Source organism: Scyliorhinus canicula, chromosome 3, assembly GCF_902713615.1.
Source record: "Scyliorhinus canicula chromosome 3, sScyCan1.1, whole genome shotgun sequence".
NCBI classification, from domain to species: Eukaryota; Metazoa; Chordata; class Chondrichthyes; order Carcharhiniformes; family Scyliorhinidae; genus Scyliorhinus; species Scyliorhinus canicula.
The window spans coordinates 118406991-118427844 of NC_052148.1; the positions used below are offsets into that span (position 1 = coordinate 118406991).

The following is a 20854-nucleotide window of genomic DNA, read 5'->3' on the forward strand; positions in this document are numbered from 1 at the left end:
CATATATATATATGCGCAAAAACAAAGAACCCCAAAAAAAAAACACAATGTCCCCAACTGCCCACACCCTATTTCCTAGCTACCCATATACAGTAGTCCCCCGTTATAACGCGGGTGTTCGGGTCCAAGACAGCCACCCGCGTTGTAACCGAGCCGCGGATATCCAAGATGGCGGATATCGAAATGAATGAACGAGAGGAAACATCGCTGACTATGCTGAACATTGCTGAATGGAAGGGCGTTTTAAATAAGAAACAGCAAAGTTCGTTCAAGTCTTAAATCAAGTTTTAAATGTATTAAAATATATACAATAATATACAGTATACATACAATAATATACTTAAAATTGTACTTACACGCATATTTTTAAAATCATTTTAAAAAGTCTGTGAGTTTCCTCTGGCACATCCCCTTCCTCATCTTGACTTGTGCTTGTCTCTGGAGGTTCTTCAGGTGCAGGATGTATATCGGGTCGAAGTCTTGCTGCTCTGTGTATGCTATGAGCCACTTCAGGTGCGTGATGGCATCCGAGTGGCTCTTTGCCACTGTGGGCTGGGGTTCTTCTTCTTCTTCTGCCTCCTCTTGGGTGACCTGGTCGATGATCTCCTCCTCTGTGAATGTTTCTGCGGGTGCCATGTCATCCTCTGCTACTGCCCACCTGTTCACCCAATCCTGGAGTGTTAGGTTCTCATCCAGTTGGTCCTCTAGCCTCTCCTCAGCTGCCCTGATCTCTGCTTCAGTAAAGCCTACGAAATCCTCTTCATCCGGGTAATGTTGGGGTCGTGGGAGTGCTGCTCCTAGGGCCTTGTTCCAGCAGTTGGCGATGGTCTTCTCTGTCACAGCTCCCCAGGCCTTCCCTGCCAGATAACAGGCATCCTTGATGGTGATGGCTTTCAGGTAATCTGGGACAGTGAGAGGAGAGTCTATCATTTCCAGGATCAGTTCCTTTTTGTACACAGACTTGAAGGTCTGAATGATGCCAGCATCACATGGCTGGATCTTGCTGGTGGTGTTCTTTGGGAGATAGAGCACTTGGATCTGCCCATCCCTGGTCTTGAGAACATCTCCCTGAGGGTGGGCTGAGCAGTTGTCCAGTAGGAGTGTGGCCTTCTGCGGTAAGTTGCGGGATCTAAGGTGGTCCCTGACACTGGGTACGAAGAACTTGAAGAACCACTCCTCAAATAAGAAAGCTGTCATCCAGGCTTTGCCAGAGTTCCGGTAGGTAATGGGTAGGTTCTCCATGTTGATGTGGTGAAAGCATCTAGGAGACTTGAATTTGCCCACAATCAATGGCTTCAGCTTGTGTGTTCCCGTGGCATTGCTGGCAAACAGGATGGTGAGCCTGTTCTTGGCTTGCTTGTACCCCAGAGTCTTGTGGGCATCATCCTTGACAGCTAGGGTCTTGTCAGGCAGCATCTTCCAGTAAAGCCCTGACTCATCTGCATTGTAGAGTTGCTCTGGGGTCAGCTCCTCTTGCACCATGTAGTTCTTGAGGATGTCGGGAAAGGCTGCTGCGGCTCCTGAGTCGGCGGATCTCTGTTCACCACTGATGGTAACTGCACCTATCCCATGTCTTTTCTGGAACCGATGGAGCCAACCCTTGCTGGCTACGAAATTGCTGTCCTCTGGGTGGAGCTGGTGATGGAACTTCTCAGCCTGAGTCCTGATGGTAGGTCCAGATAGGGGGGTGCCACCAGACTGTTCCTGGACAAACCAGGTGAACACAGCCTTCTCTAAGTTACTGTCACTAGCGTTCCTTGCCTTTTTCCTGCTAAGCCCTTCACTCTGAGAAACTGTCCCAACATATGCTCTTAAATTGGGCTCATCTTTCACCCACCCACGGACAGTTGACTCTGGTACACCAGTCTCTCTGGATAATTTTGCCTTCGTTTCCCCGTTTCGAAGCCGGTCTATCAAATGTATCTTTTGACTCACTGAGTAAGACTTGCGCTTAAACATTTTGAACGACAGCAACTGAACTCGAACTCGAAGATACCAGCACTGGAAAAGGTATCCCTTTTATGGCTGTGTAACTGGGCTAATCGGTCGCGGCTACTCATCGCGGCTAATCGTTCTACAGTACAAGACAGTGATCATCGCTGCTAATCGGTCTAATCATCGTGGGTAATAATCGCTGCTAATCGGTCTAATCATCGCGGGTAATCATCGCTGCTAATCGGTCTAATCATCGCGGCTCAAAAAGGTGCTGTTTCAAAAAGAGTTTAAAATGAGTCAAGTAAGTTGGGGTCCATAAACCCCCCCGCCGTATATCGGGAACCGCGGTATTGCGGGGCGCGTTATAACGGGGGACTACTGTACTGAGTTCCCTGTCCTTATTTGACACTGCCAGACCTCCTATTTTCTTCACCCCCCCCCCCCCCCCCCCCCCCCCCAACGCTTACTGCTCACGTTCAATTTTCTTTGAAGAAGTCGATGAACGGTTGCCAGCTTTCGGCGAACCCCTGATTTGATACTCTCAAGGCGATCTTGATTTTTTTCCAGGCTGAGAAACCCAGCCATATCGCTGACCCACACACCCGACTTCAGAGACTCCGAGTTCCTCTATCCCAGCAAAATCCGTCTCCAGGCCATCAGAGAGGAGAAGGCCAGGACATCAGCCTCCCGGATCATCCGATACCCCAAATATTGCCAGTTCTGGCCTCGGAGATACCCTCCCTTCCAGGACTTCTGACGTAACGTCTGCAAATCCCTGCCAGAATCCCCTCAACTTCGGACATGGCTAGAACATATGCACATGGTTGGCCGGACTACCCCCACACCGCCCACATCTATCCTCCACCTCCTCAAAGAACCTGCTCAGTCGGGCTACCGTCATGTGAGCCCTGTGGAACACTTTGAACTGGATCAAGCAAAGTCTTCTCTTCATGGCTTTTTCCCACTTTTCCATTTCCAGCTCCTCTTCCCACTTCTGCTTCACCTCCCTGATCGGCGCCCCTTCCCACTCCATCAACTCCTTGTATATCTCCGAAGTCCTCCCTTCTCCAACGCCAGTTTTTGACATCACCTTGCTCTGTAGTCCCCTCAGGGGGAGGCGAGGGAAGCTTGGAACCTGCCTCCGGACAAAGTCCCGGACCTGAAGATATCAAAACCCATTCCCACCCGGTAACTTAAACTCCTCCTCTAGTGCCTCCAAGGTTGGAAAGCCCACCTGGATAAATAAATCGCCAAATCTCTCGATACCTGCCTGCTGCCATGTCCTGAAGCCCCCATCCAGCCTCCCCAGGATAAACTGGTGATTGTTACACATCGGAGACCATACTGACACCCCCTCTAATCCCACGTGCTGCCTCCATTGCCCCCACACCCTTAGGGCTGCCACCACCACAGGACTTGTAGAGTACCAAACCGGCGAAAACGGCAGGGGCACCGTTAGTAAAGCCTCCAAACTCGTGCCCTTACAGGGTGCCACTTCCATTCGCTCCCAGGCCGACCACTCCCCCACTACCCACTTCCTGACCATCAATATGTTGGCTGCCCAGTAATAATTACTAAAGATCGGGAGGGCCCGCTCCAGAGGTGCCATCTTTACTCTCGGGGTTTTCCCGGCCCATACAAAACCTGTAATCGCCACATTTATTTTTCTAAAAAAAAGCCTTTGGGACAAAAATCGGAAGGCATTGAAAAAAGAAAAGCAGTCTGGGAGGACTGTCATCTTCACCGTCTGGACCCTTCCCGCTAACGTCAGCGGGAGCATGTCCCATCTGTCAAAATCCCTTTTTATTTGGTCGACCGCTTTGCCCAGATTTAACTTGTGGAGCTGCCCCCACTCTTTAGCCACTTGAATTCCTAAATATCTGAAACTCCGCGCCACCATTTTAAAAGGTAACTCCCTCAGTCTCCTTTCCTGTCCCCGCGCCTGGATCACAAACATCTCGCTCTTTCCCATATTCAGCTTGCAGCCTGAAAATCGCCCAAATTCTCCCAGTACCTCCATGATATTGGTCATTCCCCCCCACCGGGTCTGTAACATAAAGCAGCAAGTCATCCGCATATAGAGAAACCCTGTGCTCCACCCACCCCCTCACTATTCCCTGCCATGCACTCGATGCTCTAAGGACCATTGCTAAAGGCTCTATGGCCAGGGCAAACAGTAATGGGGAGAGCGGGCATCCCTGCCTTGTCGCTCTCCCGAGATTAAAATATTCTGACCGGATTCGGTTGGTTGTCACATTTACCACCGGGGCCTGATACAACAGTCAGACCCAGTCCACAAATCCCTACTCCAACCAGAGCCTGTCTAAGATATCCCATAGGTACTTCCACTCCACCCAGTCAAAAGCCTTCTCCACGTCCATGGCTACTACGACCTCAGCCTCACACCCCTCGGCTGGCATCAATATAACATTGAGAAGCCGCCTAATATTAGACGTCAGGTGCATGCCCTTCACGAACCACATCTGATCCTCACCTATTACCTCCGGGACGCAATCCTCTATTCTGGTGGCCAAGATCTCTGCCAGTAACTTAGCATCCACATTCAAAAGGGAAATTGGTCTGTACGATCCACAGCTCTCCGGGTCCTTGTCTAGCTTCAGGATGAGAGAGAGTGATGCCTGTGATAGCATTGGAGGAAGCATTCCTGACTCCTTGGATTCATTGAAAGCCTTGACTAACAGCGATCCCACTAGCCCTGAAAACGTTTTGTAGAATTCCACTGGGAACCCGTCAGGTCCCGGAGATTTACCCGTTTGCATTGCCCCCAATCCGTCCATCACTTCACCGAGCCCAATTGGGCCCCCCAAGACTTGCACCAGCTCCTCATCTACCTTCGGGAACTCTAGCCTCCCCAGGAATTGGTTTGTTCCCTCCTCACCCCCCCCCAGGGGGTTCAGACAAGTATAAACGGCTATAAAATTCACGGAACACGTCATTAACCGCCCCCGGGTCCCTCACTACTTTCACCCTCACATCCTTAATTTTCCCTATCTATTTAATTTCACTTTTAACAACATATATTTAAAAACCTTCTTCAGAGGCAATCCCTCGGGAGTCGAGGATGACTTGCTTCCACACTAAAAATGAGTTCTCAGGTGACTGAGGACTCCAATGCGTGATCTACAGTTTCTCCCACAGGTGAAACAAATGGTAGTTGGAGCTGTGGATGGGTGGGATGTCCTTTTGTTGTCGACGCTTGGCTTCAGCTTGCTGTGAGGTGATACACTTTGGAAGGAGTAATTTAACAAGGAACTATACGGTGAAAGATTTGAGACTGGAAAGTTCCAAAGAACAAATGGACCTTGGCGTGTTTGTCCATAGATCTCAAAAGGCAGGAGGGCAGGTTGATAGGGAGGTGAAAAAGGCATTTGGGACACTTTGTTTTATCAATTGGGGCATAGATTACAAAAGCAGGGAGGTCAAGATGGATCTGTATAGAACTTTGGTGAGGCCAGAGATGGAGTACAGTGTGCAATTCTGGTCGCCACATTACAGGAAGGATTTAATTGCACTGGAGAGGGTGCAGAGAAGGTTCACAGGAATGTTGCCCAGGATGGAACATTTAAGTTATAAAGAGAGGTTGGATAGGCTTGGGTTGTTTTCTCTGGAGAAGACTGTGGGGTGACCTGGTTGAGGTGTATAAGATTATGAGGGGCATGGACAAGATGGATAGATAGCAGCTGTTCCCTTAGTCGAGGGGTCAGTTATGAGGGTTCACAAGTTCAAAGTGAAGGGTGGGAGGTTTAGGGAGGGATTTGAGGAAAAACTCTTTTACCCAGAGTGGTGACGGTGTGGAATGCACAACATGGGAGGGTGATATGGGTGGCACGCCTCACATCCTTTAAAAAGTACCTGGATGAGTACCTGGCATGCCATAACATTCAAGGCTTTGGGCCAAGTGCTGGTAAGTGGGATTAGGTGGGCAGGACAGAGCCTTTCATATGTCGGTGGAGACTCAATGGGCCTAAGGGCCTCTTCTGCTCTGTAGTCTGTGATGTTAGCCTGAGCGAGGACACTGACATTGGTGTGCCTATTCTACCAATGGATTTGCAAGACCTTGCAGAGGCAGCACTGGTGGTAGTTCTCCACGGTTTTGAGTTGCCTGCTGCACATAGTCCATGTCTCTGCACCATATAGGAGGGCGGGTATCACTGCTGCTCTTTTGACCATGAGCTTGGTGCTAGATCTGGTCATGGTCTTCAAATACTCTCTTCTGAAGGCAACTGAAGGCTGAGCTAACACAGTGAAGGTGGTGTTGAATCTTGGCGCCTGCCCTTGTTGACAGTAGACTCCCAAGATATGAAAGATAGTCCATGTTGTCCAGGACTTTGTCGTGAATTTTGATAACTGGGAGGAAGTGCTGTGTGGCGGGTCAGGTTGGTAGAAAAACTTCGTCTTACAGGTGTTTGGTGCAAGGCCCATGTTCGTGTACGCCTCAGTAAAGGTATTGACAATGACTTGGAACTTGGCCTCCAAGTGTGCACCGATGCAAGTATCAACAGCATACTGTAGTTCAGTGTCAGAGGATGGGATGACCTTGGATCTGGCCAATAGGAGGTAGTGGTTGAACAAGTTCCCATTTGTTCTGTAGTTCAGCTCAGATGTTCAATGGTGGATCCATTGGTAAAGGGAACAGGACAAGGATTTGGATTTATTGTCATGTGTACCGAGGTACAATGTAAAGTTTTGTTCTGCATACAGTCCAGATAGATCGTTCCATACATGAAATAACATAGGACATACATAAACACACAAAGTAGATTTGTCTTGGTCAGATTTGCCCTGTGCACCACCTTGAACTGAATCAACCTGAGCCTAACACAGGAGGTGGTTGAGTTGACCCTGTGAAAAGCCTCACTTCACACCGTCCCACCCACATCAGAAACCGGACCCAGCTCCCCCTCCCATTTCTTCTTCACCTCATCCAACGGAGCTTGCACCGCTGACAGGATCTGGCCACAACTATCCAAAATCTTTCCCTTACCTATCTCGGCCAGAGATAAGATCATATTCAGGAGGTAGGGCTAAGGTGCCAAGGGAAATGAAGAGATCTCCAGACACAATAAATCACTCATCTGGAAATACCTGCATAAATTAGACCCCGGGAATTGGAATTTATCCAACAGTTCCTCAAATCCAACAAACCTATCCTCCACAAACAGGTCCCCAAACCTCTCCATGCCCGCCTATCCCATGACCTGAGCTTTGAGATTAAACCTGCTGGCGGAAAGAGATGATTCCAACAAATAGTGGCTGATAACGACATGGAGTAGAGCTTAAAATATTGTCTAAACTGCCTCCAAATCCTCACCACTACCGGACTCAAGATCAATTTTGCATGGGAAAATGGAAGCAAAGGAGTTACCAAGACCCCCAAGCTAGAACCACTACACGAGCTCACCTCCATCTGTCCCTATATGGAATTAGGATCCTTGAGCCATCCCAGTACTTTTTCAATATTGGCTACCCAGTAATAAAATAACAAATTAGATCAGGCTAAGCTACCCAACTGTATCTCTCTGAAGAAACACCCTGTGAATCCTTGGGGTCTTGCCCGCCCAAATGAATGAAGCTATCATCTTGTTGACTCTAGCAAAGAACGATTTGGGAAGAAAAATGGGGAGACACTGAAAAATAAATAAAAATCTCTGAAGGAAGTTCAAATTAAACGTCTGAACGCTGTCCACCAAGGATACGGGGAGGTTATCCCACTTCTGCGAATCAGTTCTAACCCCATTAATCAGGCTAGCATAATTTAATTTATTAAGCGAGGCTCAATCATGGACCACTCAAATTCTGAGAAAATGAAAGCTAGATCTATAAAGGTGAAAAGGCAACATCCCCAGATCAGTTCCTCTCCCTGAAGGAGTCACTGGAAAGTACTCATTCGAATCCAAATTCAACTTATAGCCAGTGAGCTCCTAAGTAGCTTCATTATCTCACCCATGGTGGAGACTGGGTCCACGATATGAAATGAAATGAAATGAAAAAATACAAAGACACCCTATGCTCCTTGCCAGCCCACTTTATCCCCCTCCACATAGTGGAAAGTTTCAATGCTATGGGCAGTGGTTCGATTGCCAAAATAACTAAAAGCAGAGACAATGGACAACTCTGCCTCGTATCCCTATTCAACTGAAAGTAACCTGAGCTCATGTCGTTTGTGCGAACACTACGGGGTCAGAGTCCTATACAACAAACGTATCCAAGATAGAAACTTTGGTCTGAAACCCTCACAAGAATCTCAAATAGATACCCACTTGACTCTATCAAACGGCTTTACGACATCCATTGAAACAATCTCAGCTAGTTCGGTTGCTAGAGAGGGAGAAAGGATGATATGTAATAATCAATGTATATTGGCCAACAGCTGCCTTGACAAAACCCAGATGGAAGGCAGGGCTCCAACCGCATTGCCAGCACTTCAGACAGCAATTTATCATCAGCATTCAACAACGAGATAGGCCGATATGATCCACATCAGGGAAATAGAGGCATACACCAATGTAACCTGCAATACCCCCCAGACATGTCCAATATCAGTGGGATCAACTGCCCCACAAATTTCTAATAACACGATGGGAAATCCATCTGGACCCGGAGTTTTACCCAACTGCATTAAGCCGTAACGTTCTCGGCCTAACAGAGATTTCAACTCCTCTCCCTCTCCACCACCAGAACGACAACCCCTCCAAAAACTGCATCATGGGTGACCACTCCTCTGAGGCTCCAATCTGTACAGAGTTCGATAAAAGGTTTCAAAGGCATTGACCTTCGATGGGTGGAAACTACCTGCCACCCGAGTCCCTTACCTGCACAATCTCCTGGAAGGCAGCCGAAAGGCGAACAAAAACATGGAACCCCTACCTCAACTAGCCCTAACCCCAAACAAAACAAAAACCCTATGCTCATTATCTAAAACTACACAAAAATAAGGAGCTGCAGTTACCCCCACCATTTTGCTCCCATCAGCTAACCTCTTCAGTTAGGTGGGGTCACAGGGATAGGGCAGGGGGTTGGGCCTTGGTAGGGTGATCTTTCAGAGGGTCAGTGCAGACTTGATAAGCTGAATAGTCTCCTTCTGCCCTGTAGGGATTCTATGAATACCAAAATCCTAAACAAATTACAATTAACTCATCCCCAGCCCATGTTTCCGAACAAAAAGCATCAGCCTCCTCTGGTGCATCAATATAATAGTCTTTCATATCATAAGTCACTCGGGAGCATGCAGGGAATACCACCCCAAACCGAATTCGACTCTTAACACAGCCTTGGCCTTGTTAAATATCGCCCACCTTTTAGCAAGCTCCACTCCAGCATCTTGATAGATCCTAATGCCGTGTGCCACCCATTTGAGATCTTGGTGATCTTTCGCCCACCTCAGGACTTGTTCCTTCTCCTGATAGCTATGGAACCTCACGATGATTGCTTGTGATTGGTCGCCAGAAGGTCAAATATTCCTAAGTGACTGGTGGGCTTGATCCAACTCTGGAGGGGATGTCGATCCACCCTCTCCCACCATCTTCCCAAACATCTTCGATATGTAGTCAGTCGGATTTGGGTCCTCCATTCCATCCAGCAGCCCCACGACTCTGATGTTCTGTCACTTGGAGAGATTCTCCACCTTGGCCCGCGATGCTTTATTATCACTGGCCAACATTGCCATCTCAGCCTCCAAGGAGACAATCTGATTGCTCTGCTCCAAGAGAGCCGCCTCCAATCCTGCAACACAGCAACATACGCCTTTACAGTCTCCTCCATCTTAGCCAGGGCCACTTTTATTGAATTGTAGAGGTCCTTGGAGATAGCCTGCCGCAGTTTCTTAAATTCCGTTGCCAAGATCCCTGTAAGCATCAGTGGAGTGACCTGAGTCACAGCAGCAGCCTCCACCATTTTCACAGCAGAAGAGACTCAAGAGGTTTCTGAGACTATCGACGACTCTTTACTTGCTGGCTTCTTTGACCTGGACCTTCTGGGCATTTCTCTTGTGTGGGAACTTTATCCCATCAAATTAGTTGAGTTTGAACCAAAACAGGCCCCAAAAGCTGGGCGAAAAAGTCAAAAATAAAAGCACCTAGGCGGGTGCCACCTCATATGCGACCACTCCCTACATGCCACCACTGGAAGTCCTTCACAACACAAAGTCAATGACTGCTGAACAAAGCCTAAAGAATTACAAATCTATTTTCATTGGTCTTGGATGACTTCTTGGCGAACATCAGCTTGAAGGTGAGAGTGAGACGAACTCTGCATCTTCCAAGGAGCTCCAGCTGTCCTCAAGTCCAGTCCAAAAGACATACAGAGAAGCTTGAAGAAAATGGGAGGAATGAAGAAAGTGACAACTCCTACAGACTGGATTAGCAACTTGAGATAACCTGTAAAACAGATATATCCAAAGGACCTCAATGAAGCTTTGTCGAGATCTCATTATCCCATGCCAACCATTGAAGAAACTTTCCCACAATTTGCCAAGACAAAGGTCTTTACTGCCCTAGATATGAAGGACGGATACTAGCAAGTGAAGTTGGAAAGCAGCGGTTTCCTGACTCTATTATGGATGTCATTTGAGAGGTACAGATGGCTGAGCATGACATTTGACATTTCTAATGCTCTAGAAGAGTATCAATGCACAAGCACAAGATAGTCAATGATCTGTGAAAGTGATTGTCGATGATCTATTAGTCTGTGGATGTGGAGATACAATGGAAGAAGCCTTCACAGACCATAATCTGAGTCTAGTGAGACTGCTAGAGGTGAATCTGAAGCTGAACAAGAAGAAACTGCAATGGAAGGTCACTGAAGTCAAGTACAGAGGTCCTGTACTGATAGCGAAAGGAGTTTTCCCTGATCCTGATGAGAGCTGTAACAGAGATGCAGAAATCAACAGAGATGAAGCAGAGCAGATTTGTTGAATTTGTGAATTACCTAGTAAGGTTCTTGGGCAATTTGTCATTACAGTGTGAACCTCTGCAGAATTTCACTACAAAGCAAGTTGTATTGGAACACAGAACAACAAGCAGCTTTTTCTCACATCAAACAACAGACAATGCCGATGCGAGGTACTATGATGGTAGTGATTAGGTCACCCCGCAGAGTGATGCCAGCAAGACAGGACTCAGAGTAATTCTCATGCAGAAAGGACAACCAGTTGCATTTTCATCCAGAACGTTAACGCATTCTGAACGCCGCTGCACACAGATTGAGAAAGAGTACTTGCCGTTGACTTAGTTTATGAGCATTTTCATCTGCATCTGTTTGGGAAAGACAAAGTGGCGGTATAGTCTAACCACGAGTCTGCACGTCCTCCCCGTGTGTGCGTGGGTTTCCTCCGGGTGCTCCGGTTTCCTCCCACAGTCCAAAGATGTGCGGGTTAGGTGGATTGGCCATGCTAAATTGCCCGTAGTGTCCTTAAAAAGTAAGGTTAAGGGGGGGTTGTTGGGTTACGGGTATAGGGTGGATACGTGGGTTTGAGTAGGGTGCTCGGCACAACATCGAGGGCCGAAGGGCCTGTTCTGTGCTGTACTGTTCTATGTTCTAATTGCACGGGGGAGGTGCTGCAGCTGGTGGTTTGGGAGGCTTTGAGGGCAGTAGTGAGGAAGGAGGTGATCTCATTCAAGGCTAAGGTGAACAAGTAGGTAGAGGGAGGAATGCCAAATGATAGAGAAGATTTCAGAGGTGGATGGGAGGTATACGGGGGACTCGGACCTGGGCCTCCTGGCCAAGAGGAAGGTTTTGCAGGTGTGGTTCCACAGGGAAAACGGTGCGCTGGTTGAAAGGGGCACTGTCTACGATTACGGGGAGAAGGCAGGGCTTATGCTGGCCGGCCAGCTACATAATGAGATAGCAGCGAGGGAGATAGTTCGGGTACGGGATAGGACAGGGAAGCTGGTGGAGGCCTGGAGCAGATTAATAAAGTATTTGAGTTTTATAGGGACCTCTATAGGTCGGAGCCACCGGAGGGAGGCGCTGGGGCTGAGGGAGTTCTTGGATGGGTTAGACTATCTGAGGATGGGAGAGGATGATAGAGCAGGCTTGGAGGAGCCGGTGGGAGGGCAGGTGAAGGAGGCAATTGGAGAATGCAGACAGGGAAGGAGGTGGGGCCCAATCGGTTCCCAGTTGAAATTTAAAGATAAGCTGGTGCCGTTGATGTGGGAATGTTTGAGGAAGCGATAGGTAGGGATGTCTTGCCACAACCGATGGGGCAGGCTTCTGTCTCAATCCTGCTAAAGGGTAGGAACCGGTGGGGTGTGGGTCATATAGGCCAATATCTCTGCTGAATGTAGATGCCAAAATATTGACAACGGTGTTGGCATCAAGGTTGGAAAGGGTGTCTCCCGAAGGTGATTGGGAAGGATCAGATGGGGTTCATGAAGGGAAGGCAGTTGTTCTGAAACATGAGGTAGTTGCTGAATGTGGTCCTTTCTCAGGCGGAGGTGGTGGTGGTACTGATCACAGGGGGCATTTGATCGGGTACAGTGGGGTTACTTGATGGCGCTATTGAAGAAATTTAGAAGTGGGCCGAGGTTTGCGGCAGTTGTATAAGGAACCGATGGCGAGTGCTCGCACTAACAGCATAAATTTGGGGTATTTTGCACTGCATGGTGTCGTCCCCCCCCCCCCGTTGTTTGCATTGGCTATAGAGCCCCTGGCCATTGCACTGAGGAGTTCGGGGTGTCCTAGGAAATGGTCTCCCTGCCGGGAGTAGGAGCAGGGGTGGCGTGGGTGCTGGCATTCCGCTTAGTGGAAACCCACTTTAGGTATTTAGGGATGCAGGTGGCCGGAGACTGGGGAGGGCTCCAGAAGTATAATTTCACTAGTTTGGTGGGGAGGGTGAAGGCCAATCATTCGAGGTGGGACAATGTCGTTGGTGGGCCCAGTGCAGGCAGCTAAAATGAAAGTTTTGCTGCGGTTTCTGTTTCTATTTCAATGTCTGCCATCTTTTGACCCAATTCTTTCTTCAGGGGTTGGACAGGTTGATCTCGTCGTTCATGTTTGGGGGGGGGCAGGGGCAGGATTAGGAGGGTGGATTTTGCAGAGGGAACGACAGGCCGGGGGGGGGGGGGGGGGGGGGGGGGGGGGGGGGGGGGGGGGGGTGTCAGGCTCCCAAGTTCGCTGTATTATTATTGGGCAACGAATGCATTGATGGTGCATGGCTGGAGCAGGGAGGGGGCTCTGTGGGTAAAGATCGAAGCAGGCTCGTGTAGGGGGACGGGTTGCGGGCACTGGCAACTCCAGATGGCTTCAGGAAAGTATTCTGAGTCTGGTGGTGGTGGCCACTTTGAAGATTTGGAGGCAGTTTAGGCAGAAATTTAAGAGGGGGGAGGGATGCTAATCAGGGGGAATCATGGGAACAAAGGCAACATAAAGCAGCAACAATTACCACAGCAGCAAGACTCACCATGGCAGTGAAATTCTCCGGGGAGGCAACATCACCCAATGGACAAGCAGACACCAGACGAATGTTCAATGACAATCTGCATATGTACCATTAGACCTGAATGGTTTAAAGATTGTGTGCAATGCCTGTGTAGGAACAGGCTGAAATGGGTCGGACTAGGATGACCAGTTTTCTGCATAAGTGTTTTTCAGTGTAGACTCGTTGTGCCTGATTTGCAACTGCAAATGATAATGAACACTCGCATATTTTATATCGGAAATGTTGAACAGTGTTTTGGAGTTGCAGCAACAGCCCAGTTAAAAATGTTGCCAGCAAGACCAGAGCCGCACACCACACAGGCTCAGGCTGGGGCTCAGCTCAGAGCAGCCAAATCTCCCCACAGACTGCCAGCATGAAAATGCTGATAAACATGAGCTCAATAGCTTTTTTGTAAATAATAAGACCATAAGACATAGGGGCAGAAGTAGGCCACTGGGCCCATGAGTCTGCTCCGCCATTCAATCATGGCTGATATTTTTCTGATCCCCATTCTCCTGCCTTTTCCTTCTCCTGCCTTTTCCCCATAACCCCTGATCTCCCATCTCCCTATTAATCAAAAACCTATCTATCTGTCTTAAAGACACCCAGTGATTTGGCCTCCACAGCCTTCTGCGGCAAGGAGTTCCACAGATTCACCACCCTCTGCCTGAAGAAATTCCTCGTCATCTCTGTTTTAAAGGATCGTCCCTTTAGACTGAGATTGTGCCCTCGGGTTCAAGATTTTCCTACTAGTGGAAACATCCTCTCCACGTCCACTCTACCCAGGCCTGGCATTATCCTGTGAGTTTCAATAAGATCCCTCCCCTCATCCTTCTAAACTCCAACGAGTACAGACCCAGAGTCCTCAACCGTTCCTCATACTTGTGAACGTCCTCTGGAACCTTTCCAAGGCCAGCACATCCTTCCTTGCATACGGAGCCCAAAACTGCTCACAGTACTCCAAATGGGGTCTGACCAGAGCCTTATACAACATCCCTGCTCTTGAACTCTAACCCTCTTGGCATGAATGCTAACATTGCATTTGCCTTACTAACTGCATGTTATGTTACAGGTTTTATTGCTATAGCTTTGCGGAGAAACAAAGATTTAAAAAAAATTTTGAATGATTGTTTTAGCTTCTCCTTTGAAGTTTTTAGCAGCTCTTGCTGATTGCCCACTCTTGATTTGAAATTTCAGCCCCTCAAGCCTAAGCACAGAACAAAATGTACAGATAGAAAGTGTGACATTCAAGTGTGCTGAGAAAACATGGCTATATAGTTGGGTTCATAGTAAAATTACTGCACAACTGGTAATTTTAGGAGCAACAATAGCTATAGATTACTTTTTAAGCAAACTAAGGAAATTACAATGCTTTGAAACACAACATATGTAGTGTTTTTTGCCATAAGATAAACCTCTCAACTCTGAAAAATACAGTACAGCAAAAGTTAAAATACCTGAAAAGTTTTTCCACTAATGGGAGTGTCTCGATCCCGAGGGGCTGCCTGTAGCCAAGTTGATCTAAACGCTTCCGCAGGTTTATAAACTTTCTCTCCGAAGTGGTGGTCATTGTAAGAACCGTTTCTCTGCAAATTTAGGTAAAATCCTAGACATTAATACATGTAGAAAGTATAATACAAAAGTGAACATAACAGAAGCAGGCATAACAGTAAAGAAATATGAATCTCAAGAAGGCATTCCATACTTCTGCCAAGCTTTCCAGACGCCATCTAATGGACATAGCAGGAACTAAGAATCTGCAATAAGGGCATGACAGCATAGACCTTAGAACAAGAAAAATCTAAAGCACAATGGATGATAATTACTGTAGAACTCTTGACACCTAGAATCAAAATTAGAATATTCAATAGAAAGATAAATCCATTTATTTGTTCATCTCTAAATGAGATAGAAACACATGATAGATTTAAAGGAGGTTGGTTGACCAATGCTCTGTAAAGAGGAGTTTTAAAACCATGAGAAATAAGAATATTAATGGTTGCTGTGAAGGTCACCAACATTAGGATGTTAGCAGGAATGAGAGATTACAGTTAAAGACAACTGGAAAGTTCAATTTTCTCTCACTAGAGCAGAGAAGATGCTATAATGAAATGGTAGTGGTATTCAAAAAGTGGATGATTTACGATATTGTAAATAGTGACAAATTATTTCACCCGATTGACAATGTTATTAAAAATATTTGTTCATAGGCTGTTGCCATTGTTGGCTAGACCAGCATTTATTGCCAATCCCCAATTGTCCTTGAGAAGGTGGTAGTTAACTGCCTTCTTGAATTGCTGCAGTCCATGTGTTGTAGGAATATCCACATTGCTGTGAGGAAGAGACCCCTTTGAGTTTGACAAAGCGACAGTAATGGAGGGGTGATATAGTTCTAAGTCAGGAGGGTGTGTGGCTCAGAGGGGAACCTGAAGATGTTGGTGTTCCCATGTATCTGCTGACCTTGTCCCTCTCGATATTCGGTCACAGGTTTTGAAGGTGTTGTCGAAGGAGACTTGGGGATTTATTGCAATGCATCTTGTAGATGGTACACACTGCTGTCACTGTACACCGGTGGCGGATCGAGTGAATTTTTAAGGTGGTGGATGGGTGCCATTCTAGCGGGTTGCTTTTTCCTGGATGGCGTTCAGCTTCTTCTATTGTTGGAGCTGCACTCATGTAGGCAAGTGGAGGGTATTTCATCACACACCTGACTTGAGTCTTGTAGATGGGGGACAGGCTTTCGAGAGTCAGTAGGTGAGTTACTTGCTTCAGGATGCCTAGCCTCTGACCCAGTTCTTGAATCTACAGTATGTGTGTGGCTGGTCCAGTTCAGTTTCAGGTCAATGGTAACCCCCAGGATGTTGATAGAGGGGGATTCAGTGATGGTACTGTCATTGAATGTCAAGGGAAAATTGTTAGATTCTCTCTTGTTGGAGATGGTCAATCCCTGGCACTTGTGTGGAGCTAATGTTATTTGCACTTATCAGCCCAAGCCTGAATACTGCCCAGGACTCGCCGCACATGGACATAGAATCATAGAATACTTACAGTGCAGAGGACCCACTGAGTCTGCACTGACCCTCCAAAAATGCGCCCTACCCAAGCCCATGCCCCCCACCCTTTCCCCATAATCTAGTAAACCCACCTAACCCTTTGGACACTAAGGAGCAATTTAGCATGGCCACTCCACCTAACCTGCACATCTTTGGACAGTGGGAGGAAACCGGAACACCCGGAAGAAACCGACAGACACGGTGACAATGTGCAAACTCCACACAGTCACCCGAGGCCGGAATTGAACCTGGGCCCCTGGAGCTGTGACGCTGCAGTGCTAACCACTGTGCCACCATGTCAGCCTGGTCTGCTTCAGTGTCTAATGAGTCGCGAATGGTGAACACGGTTCCAAAACATCAGCGGACATCCCCACTTCTGACCTTGTAATGGAGGGGAGGTAATGACGCAGCTGAAGATTGTTGGGCCTAGGACATACCATGAGAAACTCCTGCAGTAATATCCCAGGTGTGTGTGTCAATATGATATGAAAATAAATCCAAAACTTTTTAGTGGAATTTTTGATGAACCAAAAGATGACTGCTACAGGTCATATGACCACAAGATCAACCCTTTGTTCCAGAACCTACCAATAGCAGTTACAAGAACAAAAGATAATCCTCTTCTAGCCTGTGGAACTTCACATCTAAATGTAATCATGAAAACAGAGGACTCATGGATCGAAACCTGTTTGCCAGCAAATCTACAAAGTGACTTCTCAGATCTGGAACCCTCCGGGTCCATTTCAAAAGGGGACCATTGAGAGGACAAAAGGACATAATTTGCATTTTGATACGATCACCCTTCTTGCGCAGTCAGAGGATCTGTCCCCACCTTGCCACCGTTCCAACACCACCTAAACCTGTGGGGTTTGCCTGTCCACAGAAACCCCAAGATCAAAGTATTGACTTTTTTAAAGAATGATTTTGGGACGAACATCGGGAGGTTTTGAAAAACAAATAGAAGCCTCGGCAGCACCGTCATTTTCACTGTCTGCACCCGCCCTGCCAGCAAAAGTGGCAACACACCCTACCTCTTAAAATCTCCCTTCATCTCCCGGGCAGCACAAGTGGTTAGCATTGTGGCTTCACAGAGCCAGGGTCCCAGGTTCGATTCCCCGCTGGGTCACTCTCTGTGCGGCGTCTGCACGTTCTCCCCGTGTCTGCGTGGGTTTCCTCCGGGTGCTCCGGTTTCCTCCTACAGTCCAAAGACGTGCAGGTTAGGTGGATTGGCCAGGATAAATTGCCCTTAGTGACCAAAAAGGTTAGGAGGGGCTATCGGGTTATGGGGATAGGGTGGAAGTGAGGGCTTACATGGGTCGGTGCAGACTCGATGGGCCAAATGGCCTCCTTCTGCACTGTAGGTTCTATGTTCTATCTGTTCCACCAACCGTGCCAGATTCAACTTGTACAGCTATTCCCATTGCTGCACCAACTGGATACCAAAATTTCTGAATCTTGCCCCCACCACCCTGAACGACAACTCTCCCAACCTCTTCTCCTGCCTCCTGGCCTTGACGAGGAACACCTCACTCTTCCCCATGTTTAGCTTATATCCGGGAAACAGGCCAAACTCCTCCAGAATACTCAAAATTCCCCCAATACGTCCCCATGGGCCTGAAATATAAAGCAGTAATTCATTGGCGTACAGCGAGATGCTGTGCTCAACACCCTCCCTCCCCGCCCCCGCACAATCCCTCTCCAGCTCCTTGACGCTCTAAGCGCCATGGCCAATGGCTCTATTGCCAAGGCAAAAAGCAACGGAGAGAGTGGGCACCCCTGCCTTGTCCCATGTGTAGCCTAAAATACCCCAAGCTCACTCGATTCGACTGCACGCTCGCTACTGGCGCCCTATACAAGAATCGGACCGTCCACTAACGTTAACCGAACCCAAACCGCCCTAACACGTCCCACAGGTATTCCCACTCCACCCGATCAAAAGCCTTCTCTGCGTCCATTGCCACTGCCACCTCTACGTTCTATCCTGCCAGGGGTATTATTATCACTTTTAGTAATCTCCGAACATTTGCTGACAATTGCCTCCCCTTTACAAACCCTGCCTGATCTTCCCCTATCATCCCAGGTACACAGTCCTCAATTCGCAAGGCCAGGATCTTTGCAAACAATTTAGCGTCCCCATTTAATAGCGATATAGGGCGATAGGACCTACACTGCCCCAGATCTTTATCCTTCTTCAGTATTAGGGATATGGGCGCATGCGATAATGTATGGAGCAATTCCCACTTTTCCCTCGCCTCATTACATGCCCTCACCAGCAGGGGACCCAGATCCGCCCCAAACGTCTGAAAAAACTCTATAGGAAACCCATCCGGGCCCGGGACCTTCCCTGTCTGCATCACACTCAAGCCCTCCATTACCCCTACCAGTCCAATGATGGGGGCCCCCAGCCCTTCCACCAGGTCCTCCTCCACCTTGGTGAACTCCAACCTGTCCAGGAATCGCCGCACCCCCCCCCCCCCCCCCCCCCCCCCCCCCCCCCCCCATGTCGGGGGCTCCAATTCATAAAGCCACTTGTAAAACTCCTCAAATACCCCATTCACCCCCACCGGATCCAGTACCACTCTACCCCTCCAATTCTTCCCATCTCCCTCGCCTCCTCCTGCTGCCTGAATTGGTGGGCCAGCATCCGACTAGCCTTCTCCCATACTCATTTACTGCCCCTCTGGCCCTCCGCAACTGCCCTGCTGCCTTCCCTGTGGACACCAGCCCGAACTCCATCTGGAGCTTCTGCCTCTCCTTCAACAATCCTGTCTCCGATGCCCCCAAGTACTTCCTGTCCACTCACAGAATCTCCTCCACCAACCTTGTCATCTCGGCTCACTCCTCCTTCTCTCTATGCATCCGGATGATATGAACTCCTGCCTAACCACTGCCTTGAACGCATCCCACTGTGGTGGTTGAGACCTCACCTCTATCATTCAGATCCCATACCCCCGGATTGCGGCCCTCACCCGCTCACACACCTCCTCATCCACTAACAACCTTATGTTGAGCCTCCACTGTGGGCACTGCACCCCCCCGCCACCCCCTACCCCCCCCCCCCCCCCCCCCCCCCCCCCCCGATCCACTTGCAAGTCTATCCAATGTGGCGCGTGGTCTGAAACCACGATTGCCGAGTATCCTGTGACAATGACCCCAACAATAACTTGCCCAAAATATCAATCCGAGAGTACACTCTGTACACATGGGAGAAGTACAAGAACTCCTTCGTCCTCGGGCTCCCAAACCTCTATGCGTGTGTCCAGTCCACACCACCCCATGAACCCCTTCAGCTCCTTCGCCACCGCCGACATTGTCCTGATTGTGGGCTCAACCGGTCCAAACCTGGGTCAATGACCGTGTTAAAGTCCCCCCCCCCCCCCCTTCTGCAATCAACCGGTATTAGTCCAGGTCCGGGATCTTCCCCAGCACCCACCTCATAAACTCCACATCGTCCCAATTTGGGGCAAAAACATTAACCAAAACCACCGGCATCCCCTCCAGCTTCCCACTAACCATCATGAACCGCCCTCCTGAATCTGCCACAATGTTCCCCACCTCAAATGCCACCCATTTATTTACCAGCACCACCACCCCTCGCGTCTTCATGTCTAATCCCGAATGAAAGACTTGCCCTACCCACCCTATCCTTAGCCTCGTCTGATCCCCGATCTTCAAGTGTGTTTCTTGCAAAAAGGCCACGTCCACCTTCAAGCTCCTCAGGTGCACGAAAACATGCGCATGTTTAACTGGCCCATTCGACCCCCTCACATTCCATGTGACCAGCCTGTTCGGAGGGCACCCTGCAACACCGCCCCCACCCTCCCTGCCGATCAAACATATCCCTTCTTAGGCCAGCCCCAGGCCATGCCATGTGACCCTCCCGGCCCATCCATAATGTCCACCATCACCACTCCCTCCATATTACGCCACAGTAACACCACCTTTGGCAGCAGCACCCCCCCCCTCCTCCCCTGAACAACACAAAAACCCCATCCTCCTCTGCTACACTAACCACCTGCCCACCCCCCCACTACGCTCCCATTAACGAGCTCATCCAGCTAGCCTGGCAGCCCCACCCAAGGAACCCGAGTCTCCTACCAACCCCCACCCCCCACTCCACTGCACAAACAACAACAGAACAAGAAAAAAATGTGTCCCCTCAAAACAAAACGTCTCAAAGGACAGAAGTTCTCAAACAACCAACAAACGAAAAAAGATACAAGAAAAAATGGACAGAGACAGCACCCATCTCCTCCCTCTGCTCCACAGTTCAATGTCCCCCTTCTTCTGCCAGTCCATTGACTCTTAAAACTCCCATGCCTCCTCTTGGGCGGCACAGTAGCACAGTGGTTAGCACTGTTGCTTCAGAGCTCCAAGACCCCAGCTTCGATTCGCGGCTTGGGTCACTGTCTGTGTGGAGTCTGAACAT

General features: G+C 48.7%; 1 protein-coding gene across 6 annotated transcripts in view; it reads right to left on the reverse strand.

The window, feature by feature from the left end:
- Positions 1-20854, reverse strand: part of cep135 (centrosomal protein 135) — a 190808-nt gene that overhangs the window by 155257 nt on the left and 14697 nt on the right. For 3 of the 6 annotated variants that reach the window (XM_038791153.1, XM_038791154.1, XM_038791148.1), the window contains exons 1-2: positions 17457-17501; positions 14830-14958 (exon numbers count right to left, since the gene is read on the reverse strand). In XM_038791153.1, the coding sequence (XP_038647081.1) occupies positions 14830-14958; positions 17457-17476 (149 nt within the window). In that variant the 5' untranslated portion in view covers positions 17477-17501. Of the gene's footprint in view, positions 1-14829; positions 14959-17456; positions 17502-20854 lie in introns of those variants that run through there. The other 3 variants (XM_038791149.1, XM_038791151.1, XM_038791152.1) reach the window with 1 other exon arrangement.